This window comes from Engystomops pustulosus, chromosome 10, assembly GCF_040894005.1.
Source record: "Engystomops pustulosus chromosome 10, aEngPut4.maternal, whole genome shotgun sequence".
NCBI lineage: Eukaryota > Metazoa > Chordata > Amphibia > Anura > Leptodactylidae > Engystomops > Engystomops pustulosus.
Window position 1 is genome coordinate 77,827,668 of NC_092420.1, and position 14,228 is coordinate 77,841,895.

At 43.9% G+C, this 14,228-nt stretch overlaps 1 protein-coding gene across 2 annotated transcripts in view; it reads right to left on the minus strand.

Annotated features, from left to right (window-relative positions):
• Window positions 1–14,228, minus strand: part of BRINP2 (BMP/retinoic acid inducible neural specific 2) — a 234,740-nt gene that overhangs the window by 37,720 nt on the left and 182,792 nt on the right. For both annotated transcript variants that reach the window (XM_072128734.1, XM_072128735.1), the window contains exon 5: window positions 12,108–12,213. In XM_072128734.1, coding sequence (XP_071984835.1) covers window positions 12,108–12,213 — 106 coding nt within the window. The remainder of the gene's footprint in view (window positions 1–12,107; window positions 12,214–14,228) is intronic.

The window sequence follows — 14,228 nt, forward strand, 5'->3', positions numbered from 1 at the left end:
CGATTGTGTGGATAATTAATAGGTAAAGCTTTCCTTTCTATGCAATGTATGAGCCATAAAATGTATATTTTAGTAAGTAATTCTTTCTGGTTTTATTTTCGTTACATTATTTTCTGACATCTGATTTTTTACCTTTTAGATCTGTAGTGTAAGTTATACGTTATGTGTTCTAATACAATAACCTGTGTGTGATCAAAGATCTGTTGTTGGGACATCTAAATCCATCATGATAAACCAGGGACATTACTCATAGATCCAGGCACTGTGACTGTGGTCATCTGCTTATATTTCTTATCCATGGCCTCCTTCCTTCTAAAATCAACTTTTATAATTATGCTAATGAAAAATATGATGGTGGGCGTTACCAGAGCCCCACTTTGCATCGGCTTTACAGGTTGTTACACTGTCACCCCTTCTCCCCTGTTTATACAGAGCTTTCCCCTACCTCCCAGCGCTTTTTACCACACAGTAGGAGTTACTTACACAGTGTAACAGCCCGTGAAGCTAAGGTACAGACAAGCATGACAATGCCCCCAGAGCCTTTCTGGCTCATTTTAAATGTTGATTTTAGAAGGAAGGGCGTCATGGAGAACAAATATAAGAAAATTACCACAGTCACGGTACCTGGATCTATGAGTAAAGTCACATATGACTTTGATTTTCTATAAGTGATTACAAGTAGAGATGGGGCATTATAGGGCTCTGGGGGCATTACCAGAGTCCCTTCATGTAGTAGCTTCACAGGCTGTTACACATCTCACTCTTACCCTTGTTCCCTCTTCACACCAATGAAGCTACAGCACAGATGGGTTCTGGTAACACCCCCCAGCACTTCAGGCTCATTAGCATAATTTATAGGCTGATTTTAGAAGGAAGAAGCCCATGGATGGCAAATATAAGAAGATCACCACAGTCACGGTGCCTGGATCTATGAGTAAGTGTCCCTGGTTTATCAGGATGGATATTGATTGTAATTTGCTGAATAAGTGCAACATTTTCAAAAGTTCAATTCAACCAATTTCATTTCAGGTCAGTCCAATCCCACAAGGTTGTGAAAGTTCTGCATAATTTTAGAAGAGACTGGGAGACTCTCTAAAAGTTGCTGTGGCAGTGGTTACGGCTTCCTGGTTCATCCCAGTGGAGATGCATTTTCCAGGGAGCATCTAAGCACCTAAGGACCTGGTCTCTCCAGGTTGAGTCAGGGCTTCATAACGGCAGCTACTATTTGGGGCTAGGCACCAGACTATGGCTATATTCACACTGCCGTTGCCCGCCCGTACCGTACCGTAGCGGGCAACGGCAGTGTACGGGGAGAGGAGGAGGAGGTGAGCGCAGCTCACCCCCGCCCCTCTCCATAGCAACCTATGGCGCACGGCGCCGTATTACGGGAAAAGATAGGACATGTCCTATCTTTTTCCCGGATACGGAACGGTACGGTGCCGCACGTGTGCTGCACCGTACCGCTCCCGTAGGGTGCCGTGCGCCCATAGGAGTGTATGGGGGACGTATATTGGCCGTATATACGTCGGCCGTATATACGTCCTCCATACGTTCGTGTGAATGTAGCCTATGCCATAAAGAGCTCCAGTTGGCCTGATAGGGCTTCCATGACCTCCCAGTCTCACTAGGAAACCCCAGAATTGCCTTACATACAGAGTATACAATTTCTTTCTCTCTCCAATCTAAAAGCTGAGATTTGTGTTTATAATATGACACCAAAAGCATAGTAATGTAGAGCTCAAGAGCTCGCATTGCAGCCTCTAAAAGTGACTCATCCCACGCAAAATATGACTCATCTCTGCTCATTTTCAAATGACTTTGGAGGAGATTTTTTTTAAAGGTTAACTAGTAAGATTACACATAAAGTTCTAGAATGGACATTTCATACCCCTAACTGAGGGGGCTAAGAATTTACTTGGGTAAAATATGGTGATAGTGTCCCTTTAAGAATATAACACAGAGCAACAGGACGCTCCAAATATTCACTAAAAAAATGAGTCAAGAGAAGTGACAAGTCCTCTTTTATGTACACCAATAACTAAGGCTTAGATCTGGGAATCATTTCCGAAAATGTAGCCGTAACGGGAACAACACCTGATAGGACTGATTGTAAGAACTGGACTGTCGTTCCCTTGTGTTACTAAAATTTCATTTCTCTGCACCTGAGTTCCATAAGGAAGCTCCTAATACATTTCCATGTCAGCTCTCATAAACCATCATCTCCTGCAGCCCCTTCTAATGTTCATGGCATCTCATTACATGGAATCCTGGAGAACAGTTTCCCATTTTTATGATGCTCTCTATCCGAGCGGTGATTACGCTGTTGTCGGATATCCTGGTATTGATTTCCTGGTCTTTGTAATGGATTATGTACATGGTCACACGTGCTGGAGACCCCCAGAAACATTTATTTCCCCGGTCTGAGGTTTCACCAAAGTCAAGATGGCCGTTTTGGGATTTGTCCCCCTCCCCCCTCTCTCCCCCTCCCTCCTCCGGGCATGTGGGGGTCCGCAGATCAGGTGATGTGGAATTAGGGATAAGACTTAAGGACATATATGAGCGTCCTTATAACAGTGATTATAGGATGATACATCTCTAATATAAATTCTATTCGAGAGAGAACTGGACTTCTTCTAATGAGCAGAAAATTGGATGTTCAATAAGCCATGGGATCAAAGCGGACACTTAATGAACTGCAATGGAGGAATTAAAGCGACCTGCAGATGAACTGCTGCTATACATACATATATATATATATATATATATATATATACATTCACCGGCCACTTTATTAGGTACACCTGTCCAACTGCTCGTTAACACTTAATTTCTAATCAGCCAATCACATGGTGGCAACTCAGTGCATTTAGGCATGTAGACATGGTCAAGACAATCTCCTGCAGTTCAAACCGAGCATCAGTATGGGGAAGAAAGGTGATTTGTGGCCTTTGAACGTGGCATGGTTGTTGGTGCCAGAAGGGCTGGTCTGAGTATTTCAGAAACTGCTGATCTACTGGGATTTTCACGTACAACCATCTCTAGGGTTTACAGAGAATGGTCCGAAAATGAAAAAACATCCAGTGAGCGGCAGTTCTGTGGGCGGAAATGCCTTGTTGATGCCAGAGGTCAGAGGAGAATGGGCAGACTGGTTCGAGCTGATAGAAAGGCAACAGTGACTCAAATCGCCACCCGTTACAACCAAGGTAGGCAGAAGAGCATCTCTGAACGCACAGTACGTCGAACTTTGAGGCAGATGGGCTACAGCAGCAGAAGACCACACCAGGTGCCTCTCCTTTCAGCTAAGAACAGGAAACTGAGGCTACAATTTGCACAAGCTCATCGAAATTGGACAGTAGAAGATTGGAAAAACGTTGCCTGGTCTGATGAGTCTCGATTTCTGCTGCGACATTCGGATGGTAGGGTCAGAATTTGGCGTCAGCAACATGAAAGCATGGATCCATCCTGCCTTGTATGAACGGTTCAGGCTGGTGGTGGTGGTGTCATGGTGTGGGGAATATTTTCTTGGCACTCTTTGGGCCCCTTGGTACCAATTGAGCATCGTTGCAACGCCACAGCCTACCTGAGTATTGTTGCTGACCATGTCCATCCCTTTATGAGCACAATGTACCCTGTAACATCTGATGGCTACTTTCAGCAGGATAATGCGCCATGTCATAAAGCTGGAATCATCTCAGACTGGTTTCTTGAACATGACAATGAGGTCACTGTACTCAAATGGCCTCCACAGTCACCAGATCTCAATCCAATAGAGCATCTTTGGGATGTGGTGGAACAGGAGATTCGCATCATGGATGTGCAGCCGACAAATCTGCGGCAACTGTGTGATGCCATCATGTCAATATGGACCAAAATCTCTGAGGAGCTTCCAGCACCTTGTTGTATCTATGCCACGAAGAATTGAGGCAGTTCGGGAGGCAAAAGGGGGTCCAACCCGTTACTAGCATGGTGTACCTAATAAAGTGACTGGTGAGTGTATATATACACATTAATCCATTCTAGAATTTTATGTGTTAACCTTTAAAAAAAGTCATGTGAAAGTGAACAGAGAAGAGTCATATTTTTCCTGGGATGAGTCACTTTTAGAGGCCACAATGTGAGGTTCACTTTGTGAGGGTCACTTCAGACACCCCATCTTGGGCTCTACATTACTATGCTATTGGTGTCACATTAACAATACAAATCTCATCTTTCAGATTGGAGAGAGAAAGAAATTGGATACCCTGAGTGTAGATGTAACAGGAAAAATAGGGCAATTCTGGGGTTTCCTGGTAAGACTGGGAGGTCATGGAAGCCCTATCAGGCCAACTGGAGCTCTTTCAGGCATAATCTGGTGCCTAGCCCAAAATAGTAGCTGCTTTCATGAAGCCCTGATGTATATTTATATAATGTTGTGAAAATATACCCAATGGCGCTGCACAAAGGGTGTGATATTACAAATTCACACACATAATGGGGTTCATTTACTAAGGGCCCGAATCGCGTTTTTACGCCGGGTTACTCAAATTTTTTAGTTTTGCGCCGATTTTCCCTGAATTGCCCTGGGTTTTTGGCGCATGCGATCGGATTGTGGTGCACACAACGGAAATCGGGGGGGAACATGGCCAAACGAAAACCCGACGGATTCGGAAAAACCGCCGCATTTTTTAAAAAAAAGTGTCGCTGGACACGCGCTTACCTGCACCCAGCAACAGATCGTGAACTCCGGCGGACCTCGGCGGACTTCAGCACAGCAGCGACACCTGGTGGACGTCAGAGGAACTACCTTAGTGCCTTAGTGAGTCGCCAGAAGACCCGAATCCACCGCAGAGATCCGGAAGACCCGAATCCACCACTGGATCGCGAATGGACCGGGTAAGTAAATCTGCCCCAATGTGCCTAATCAACCAAACACATGCCTAGCATGATTGCGTATTCCAGGATTTGTAGCATTGAGAAAGTGTTCTCACACTGCTGTGCTCTTAGCTCTCTGCATTGAGCTGTACTACAATAGCTCCATAATCCCACCCTTTGCTATTGGAGAGTTTCCTATTGTAGGCTTCTGGTTAAATATTACAGCAGTCAATCAAAGTAAAGGGGAGGAGCTGTGAAGCGGCACAATCTAGAGAGCTCATACAGGGGTAGATTATGACAGCCGTGGGCCCTGGGCTGTATGAATATTATAGCCCCTACAAGTCTGGAATCACTTCCTACATATGGTCCTAGAATCAGCTTCTGGGGGATTGGAGGATGTGTCCCTCCTACTGCTTTCAATCTGCGGTTTCAGGACCTTTGGAGGACCTTCAAAGGTCCTGACATGGATCTTGTCTACATGTGTATTGAGAGCAGGGTTCTTCTCTGTATAAAATCTGCTGGTTGGTTTTGGTGACCACTGGCCCCCTAGAAGAATTTGGCACCAGGCTAACATCCAAACTACCAATATTATAATCCGCTACTGAGCTCAGAGCACAGCAGTGTGAGGACAAATCCCAAGTGCGCTTGGAAAATCAAAAATCTCAAAATGAAAATCCATGATTCACAGTCCTGCTTCTACAATCATGGCATGATTAAACAGCTATCCCAGGCTTTTACCTAAACCAATCTCTAGTTTTACTTTGTCAGAAATTATGACCGATTTCGTTTCAAGTTCAATCTTTATATAAATATACACAGTAGGGACATTTAGTGGAAGTAGCAAGTAGCTACAATTTCAGGACCAGATTAGTCCTAAAATTCTTTAAAAGGAAACCACCAGTAGTTTTGACCTTACAAAGCTGCAGTCAGTGTAAGGTATTGACCCTTGAGATTTGTGTAACCATAACTTTGCGTGTGTTGTTAGTAGCAGCAGGACTGTGAAAATGTACTTATATTCCAGGAGTGTAGCTGGACTTGCACTGGGAAGTGTCCTACACTGTTGTGTTCTTTATTTCAAATCAATCTGCTCTATATGCCCAGTGGAAGGGCTGTGCAGTGAGATCTCACACAAGAGTGCACCACATTGAGCCAAGTTTAGCTACAAACCTGGAAGATTAATCAATTGTTACAGTCCTGCTGCAACTTCTTGCACAAAGTTATGGTAACATAGCTTTATATGTACAACAGAGCAAAGAATTGGGGTAGTAACCATGCTGGGTGCAGGTAACCATGCTTACCTGCACCCAGCAACAGATCGTGAACTCCGGCGGACCTCGGCGGACTTCAGCACAGCAGCGATACCTGGTGGACGTCAGAGGAACTACCTTAGTGCCTTAGTGAATCGCCAGAAGACCCGAATCCACCGCAGAGATCCGGAAGACCCGAATCCACCACTGGATCGCGAATGGACCGGGTAAGTAAATCTGCCCCAATGTGCCTAATCAACCAAACACATGCCTAGCATGATTGCGTATTCCAGGATTTGTAGCATTGAGAAAGTGTTCTCACACTGCTGTGCTCTTAGCTCTCTGCATTGAGCTGTACTACAATAGCTCCATAATCCCACCCTTTGCTATTGGAGAGTTTCCTATTGTAGGCTTCTGGTTAAATATTACAGCAGTCAATCAAAGTAAAGGGGAGGAGCTGTGAAGCGGCACAATCTAGAGAGCTCATACAGGGGTAGATTATGACAGCCGTGGGCCCTGGGCTGTATGAATATTATAGCCCCTACAAGTCTGGAATCACTTCCTACATATGGTCCTAGAATCAGCTTCTGGGGGATTGGAGGATGTGTCCCTCCTACTGCTTTCAATCTGCGGTTTCAGGACCTTTGGAGGACCTTCAAAGGTCCTGACATGGATCTTGTCTACATGTGTATTGAGAGCAGGGTTCTTCTCTGTATAAAATCTGCTGGTTGGTTTTGGTGACCACTGGCCCCCTAGAAGAATTTGGCACCAGGCTAACATCCAAACTACCAATATTATAATCCGCTACTGAGCTCAGAGCACAGCAGTGTGAGGACAAATCCCAAGTGCGCTTGGAAAATCAAAAATCTCAAAATGAAAATCCATGATTCACAGTCCTGCTTCTACAATCATGGCATGATTAAACAGCTATCCCAGGCTTTTACCTAAACCAATCTCTAGTTTTACTTTGTCAGAAATTATGACCGATTTCGTTTCAAGTTCAATCTTTATATAAATATACACAGTAGGGACATTTAGTGGAAGTAGCAAGTAGCTACAATTTCAGGACCAGATTAGTCCTAAAATTCTTTAAAAGGAAACCACCAGTAGTTTTGACCTTACAAAGCTGCAGTCAGTGTAAGGTATTGACCCTTGAGATTTGTGTAACCATAACTTTGCGTGTGTTGTTAGTAGCAGCAGGACTGTGAAAATGTACTTATATTCCAGGAGTGTAGCTGGACTTGCACTGGGAAGTGTCCTACACTGTTGTGTTCTTTATTTCAAATCAATCTGCTCTATATGCCCAGTGGAAGGGCTGTGCAGTGAGATCTCACACAAGAGTGCACCACATTGAGCCAAGTTTAGCTACAAACCTGGAAGATTAATCAATTGTTACAGTCCTGCTGCAACTTCTTGCACAAAGTTATGGTAACATAGCTTTATATGTACAACAGAGCAAAGAATTGGGGTAGTAACCATGCTGGGTGCAGGTAACCATGCTTACCTGCACCCAGCAACAGATCGTGAACTCCGGCGGACCTCGGCGGACTTCAGCACAGCAGCGATACCTGGTGGACGTCAGAGGAACTACCTTAGTGCCTTAGTGAATCGCCAGAAGACCCGAATCCACCGCAGAGATCCGGAAGACCCGAATCCACCACTGGATCGCGAATGGACCGGGTAAGTAAATCTGCCCCAATGTGCCTAATCAACCAAACACATGCCTAGCATGATTGCGTATTCCAGGATTTGTAGCATTGAGAAAGTGTTCTCACACTGCTGTGCTCTTAGCTCTCTGCATTGAGCTGTACTACAATAGCTCCATAATCCCACCCTTTGCTATTGGAGAGTTTCCTATTGTAGGCTTCTGGTTAAATATTACAGCAGTCAATCAAAGTAAAGGGGAGGAGCTGTGAAGCGGCACAATCTAGAGAGCTCATACAGGGGTAGATTATGACAGCCGTGGGCCCTGGGCTGTATGAATATTATAGCCCCTACAAGTCTGGAATCACTTCCTACATATGGTCCTAGAATCAGCTTCTGGGGGATTGGAGGATGTGTCCCTCCTACTGCTTTCAATCTGCGGTTTCAGGACCTTTGGAGGACCTTCAAATTCCTGACATGGATCTTGTCTACATGTGTATTGAGAGCAGGGTTCTTCTCTGTATAAAATCTGCTGGTTGGTTTTGGTGACCACTGGCCCCCTAGAAGAATTTGGCACCAGGCTAACATCCAAACTACCAATATTATAATCCGCTACTGAGCTTAGAGCACAGCAGTGTGAGGACAAATCCCAAGTGCGCTTGGAAAATCAAAAATCTCAAAATGAAAATCCATGATTCACAGTCCTGCTTCTACAATCATGGCATGATTAAACAGCTATCCCAGGCTTTTACCTAAACCAATCTCTAGTTTTACTTTGTCAGATATTATGACCGATTTCGTTTCAAGTTCAATCTTTATATAAATATACACAGTAGGGACATTTAGTGGAAGTAGCAAGTAGCTACAATTTCAGGACCAGATTAGTCCTAAAATTCTTTAAAAGGAAACCACCAGTAGTTTTGACCTTACAAAGCTGCAGTCAGTGTAAGGTATTGACCCTTGAGATTTGTGTAACCATAACTTTGCGTGTGTTGTTAGTAGCAGCAGGACTGTGAAAATGTACTTATATTCCAGGAGTGTAGCTGGACTTGCACTGGGAAGTGTCCTACACTGTTGTGTTCTTTATTTCAAATCAATCTGCTCTATATGCCCAGTGGAAGGGCTGTGCAGTGAGATCTCACACAAGAGTGCACCACATTGAGCCAAGTTTAGCTACAAACCTGGAAGATTAATCAATTGTTACAGTCCTGCTGCAACTTCTTGCACAAAGTTATGGTAACATAGCTTTATATGTACAACAGAGCAAAGAATTGGGGTAGTAACCATGCTGGGTGCAGGTAACCATGCTTACCTGCACCCAGCAACAGATCGTGAACTCCGGCGGACCTCGGCGGACTTCAGCACAGCAGCGATACCTGGTGGACGTCAGAGGAACTACCTTAGTGCCTTAGTGAATCGCCAGAAGACCCGAATCCACCGCAGAGATCCGGAAGACCCGAATCCACCACTGGATCGCGAATGGACCGGGTAAGTAAATCTGCCCCAATGTGCCTAATCAACCAAACACATGCCTAGCATGATTGCGTATTCCAGGATTTGTAGCATTGAGAAAGTGTTCTCACACTGCTGTGCTCTTAGCTCTCTGCATTGAGCTGTACTACAATAGCTCCATAATCCCACCCTTTGCTATTGGAGAGTTTCCTATTGTAGGCTTCTGGTTAAATATTACAGCAGTCAATCAAAGTAAAGGGGAGGAGCTGTGAAGCGGCACAATCTAGAGAGCTCATACAGGGGTAGATTATGACAGCCGTGGGCCCTGGGCTGTATGAATATTATAGCCCCTACAAGTCTGGAATCACTTCCTACATATGGTCCTAGAATCAGCTTCTGGGGGATTGGAGGATGTGTCCCTCCTACTGCTTTCAATCTGCGGTTTCAGGACCTTTGGAGGACCTTCAAAGGTCCTGACATGGATCTTGTCTACATGTGTATTGAGAGCAGGGTTCTTCTCTGTATAAAATCTGCTGGTTGGTTTTGGTGACCACTGGCCCCCTAGAAGAATTTGGCACCAGGCTAACATCCAAACTACCAATATTATAATCCGCTACTGAGCTCAGAGCACAGCAGTGTGAGGACAAATCCCAAGTGCGCTTGGAAAATCAAAAATCTCAAAATGAAAATCCATGATTCACAGTCCTGCTTCTACAATCATGGCATGATTAAACAGCTATCCCAGGCTTTTACCTAAACCAATCTCTAGTTTTACTTTGTCAGAAATTATGACCGATTTCGTTTCAAGTTCAATCTTTATATAAATATACACAGTAGGGACATTTAGTGGAAGTAGCAAGTAGCTACAATTTCAGGACCAGATTAGTCCTAAAATTCTTTAAAAGGAAACCACCAGTAGTTTTGACCTTACAAAGCTGCAGTCAGTGTAAGGTATTGACCCTTGAGATTTGTGTAACCATAACTTTGCGTGTGTTGTTAGTAGCAGCAGGACTGTGAAAATGTACTTATATTCCAGGAGTGTAGCTGGACTTGCACTGGGAAGTGTCCTACACTGTTGTGTTCTTTATTTCAAATCAATCTGCTCTATATGCCCAGTGGAAGGGCTGTGCAGTGAGATCTCACACAAGAGTGCACCACATTGAGCCAAGTTTAGCTACAAACCTGGAAGATTAATCAATTGTTACAGTCCTGCTGCAACTTCTTGCACAAAGTTATGGTAACATAGCTTTATATGTACAACAGAGCAAAGAATTGGGGTAGTAACCATGAGAGAGAGTATTCTGCATAATTCATTCATATACATAAAACCAATTTTCAGTTCCAAAAATGAATGCAAATAAATCTGAAGGCATTTTCACACTGAAGTGTTGCAGTAGTAGTCTCCATTAAAGGGGCTGTACAGGATGACTTTTTTTTACAGGTGGTGTAAAAATATTAAAGAACTTATAAAGTAGTGACAACCTATAGACAGCACACAGCCACTGTCACCTATAACAGGACATAGCCATAGGCTGTACACCAACAGAAGTGAACGGAGGATGGATTGGAGGTAAGGAAAGAGGTAAGTAGAAATTCGCCATTGTTTTTACACCATCAAAAAAAATTTCCTGATCAACTCCTTTTACTTCTATTACGTCCACAAGCATAATTATAAATGTTGATTTTAGAAGGAAGGAGGCCATAGATAACAAACATAAGAAGATTACCACAATCACCGTGCATGGTTTAATGGTAGATTTCCTTTAAACGGACTGTCTGAGTTTTGTAACAGCACCACTAATCACCATAGGCAGTGTCTGGTATTGCAGGCCATCCCAATAAACATTATAAATAAACTTCATCTACATGCTCCATTTTAGACCGTTGAACCCCTGTGTGAGTGGTTTCACAATGGATTGTGTGCTTCTATGCCGCATCCGCTGCGTTGTGTTTCCGTTTTGCTTTAGGTGGAGGTTTAACATTGCATTGAAAGCATAACGTCTGCTTTCTCAGCCTCATCAGTAAAAAAAAACGGATCCGTCATTAGTTTTTTTATTGTGGACCCATAGGGGGTCATTTACTAAGGGCACAAATCACCTTTTTTACGTCGGGTTGCCCGAATTTTACCGTTGCGCCGATTTTCCCTGAATTGCCCCGGGATTTTGGCGCACGTGATCGGATTGTGGCGCTTTGGCGTCGGCATGCACGCGACGGAAATTGGCGGGCATGGCCGTTTGAAAATCCCATCAGATTTTTTTTACAAAAATGTCCACCTGGTGGACATCGGGGGAACTACCTTAGTGAATCGCCGGGAGACCCGAATCCTCCACAGAGAACGCGCCGCTGGATCGCGAATGGACCGGGTAAGTAAATCTGCCCCATAGACTACTATTGCCTTCCGTGATCCGCATCAGTGAAAATCAACGGACATGTTTAAAAATCGGATCAGTGAAAACACCCATAAAAATCAATGGCTTTGTGAGGCATCCGTGGAAATCACTGAACCACGGACGTGAAAAACAGCGCCAATGTGAAAGAGCCCTTAGTGCCTCTGGTTTATCATGATGGATTTTGATGGTTGATTTGCTCTAAACACATGTACCCTCCGGTTTAATAGAATATTCATCAGTCCACATCTGGTAGACTCGGCGTCTTCTTGTACACAGCCGGCATGAATCACCGGATTATTTTTATATACATTTGGTCAGATTCTAATCAGCGGAATGGTAAATCAACAGAATTCGGAGCGGTGGTCAGTGATTAAATGTAAATTGGTTGGTTTGCGAGAGAGTCGTACTGGTGTTTTATCCTCTTTTGTATCCACCAATGTCATCTGGTCCCCCCCCCCCAGTGACAGCTCTTATCAGTTAAATAACACGGATAATTTAGAAGCCGATAAAATGTTATTCTTACCAAGAAGCTGCACTTTGCTCTCAGGACCCATCACTAAAACGGAACTGACAGAATCCAGGTTGTCGTAGTTACTGCAGCCGAGGGGACCGGTTCTCGTCTCGGTTACCTATATAAACGGACAGAGCGTTACAAGCTGACAATTATAACAAAAAGAAAAAAAAAATTCAATTATTTTCTACCATTAAGGACATCACTGATTTGCTTTATTATCCGAATCCCTAACTATTGCGCTTGTCTCTTCCAGTCGCTGACATTGCTTTGACCTGAACACAAATTATGTACGCTTTTCCCAATAGATAAATCAAAGCTGCGGAAAATAAATGACTAATTTCCTATTCATTTTCGGACTGTTGTGCAACAATGACTTTTAATGGGCTAAGCCAGGAATTTTTTTTTACCACCTATTAAGAAATGCTCAATGTCTCCCTACATTCACCCAGTGCTCCATTCAGCAATGTTCCACATCTCGCTAGTGATAATTAGCCGCGTCACAAATAACCGCACGTAACAATACCGAATGATGCAAAAGGTGAAACAAGAGTCGCTTTTAAGAGGTCATCACCTGTGAAAAATTATCGGAATTTAGGGCGACTATTCATAATGTTGACCAAAACTTCACTGTAACGAATGCTGGATAAAAACTTTTCCACCTATCAGTCATTAATTTTGCCCATGGGGCTTAGTTTTCATGGCTGACCTTTGAAAAAGTAACAGTAAAAACACCTTGGATAAGTCATTTAATGGAACTACATTCCATAAACATTTTGTCATTAAGTGATGAAGTGCCACAAGTTGGGGCCACTTTCTAACTTTTCTTCATTATTGGACCCTATAAAACAGCCCATGCCTTTTTTGGTGGGTGGTACCAAGATCCAAGTTCCAATCTTGCAAAGAATGTAGTCTCTTCCACTTAAAGAGAACCTATCACCAGGAATGTCATTTTTAGCTGGTGACAGGCTCCAGTAGCCTATGCTATGTTGATTTCAAAAATGCCTTTGTCAGCATTCTGAATAATTTCAGTACTTTATATAAGTTTATTTCACATTACCTGGCTCTCTGCCAGCAGTGTGCGGTAAATGCTGGGAAGGGGGAGTTGCATAGTTGCAACTTCCTGTGTGCCCGTGTCTCAGTATCCTCCTGCATTCTTCCTCTCCTGCACACCATCTCCCTCCCCTGTCTGCTCAATGCACAAGACAGGAAGTGGAAATGAGTGTGGAGAAGAGGAGACTGAGACACAGGCTGCTTCAGCTGCCCCCACCCATCCCCTGCTGCTGGTAGTATGAAATAAACTTTTATAAAGTATTGAAATGATTCATAATGCTAACAAAGACATTAAAATTGTCATAGCATAGGATATTGGAGCCTATCATCAGCTAAAAATGACATGGCTGATGACAGGTGCGATTTAAAGTAAATCTATCACTTCCTTCATTATTAGCATCTCTGCTTCTTCAGTTTACTCATAAAATTGAGTTTATTCAAACAAAGCCCCGGTGCTCTAGGGGTGTCACCAGAGCCCTTTCACACTCTCGGTTCTATATCCCCACTGCACTCCTCCCCCACAAATCCTGCTGGTGACTTTGCCAGTGGGATTATGAAGAGCTTACGCCCCCAATCGCTACCAAAATTGATAACAGATTTTCCTGTTGGTGGATCAAGTCTGGTACCTGGTTCCAAACAGATTTTTAAAAACTCAGAAATTTAATGCTCATCACTAGTCCCAAAGGCGCAATCAGTCAATGGTAGTTGTAAAATGCACAAATGATGATCTTGTGGACTATGGGATGCTGCATCTGTCAATTTATTTTTAAAAAACTTTGGGGCACATTTACTTACCCGGTCCGTGCGCGCTCCCCGATCCAGAATGTCCGACGAGGATGAAGTCTGCCGCGATTCACTAAGAACGTGCGCCCGATATCCTGCATGTGTCGCTTCCCTCGCTCAAGTCCGACAGAGTTCACCTTCTTCTTCCTGATGCATGTAAGTGCTTGGCTTGCGACACAATTTGAATTTTAAATTCTGTGGTTTGTCCTAATCAGTCGGGTTTTCCGACTGCCACGCCCTTCGATTTGTGTTGCGTGAAAGCCGGCGCCGATGCGCCAAATTCCGATCCTGTGCGCC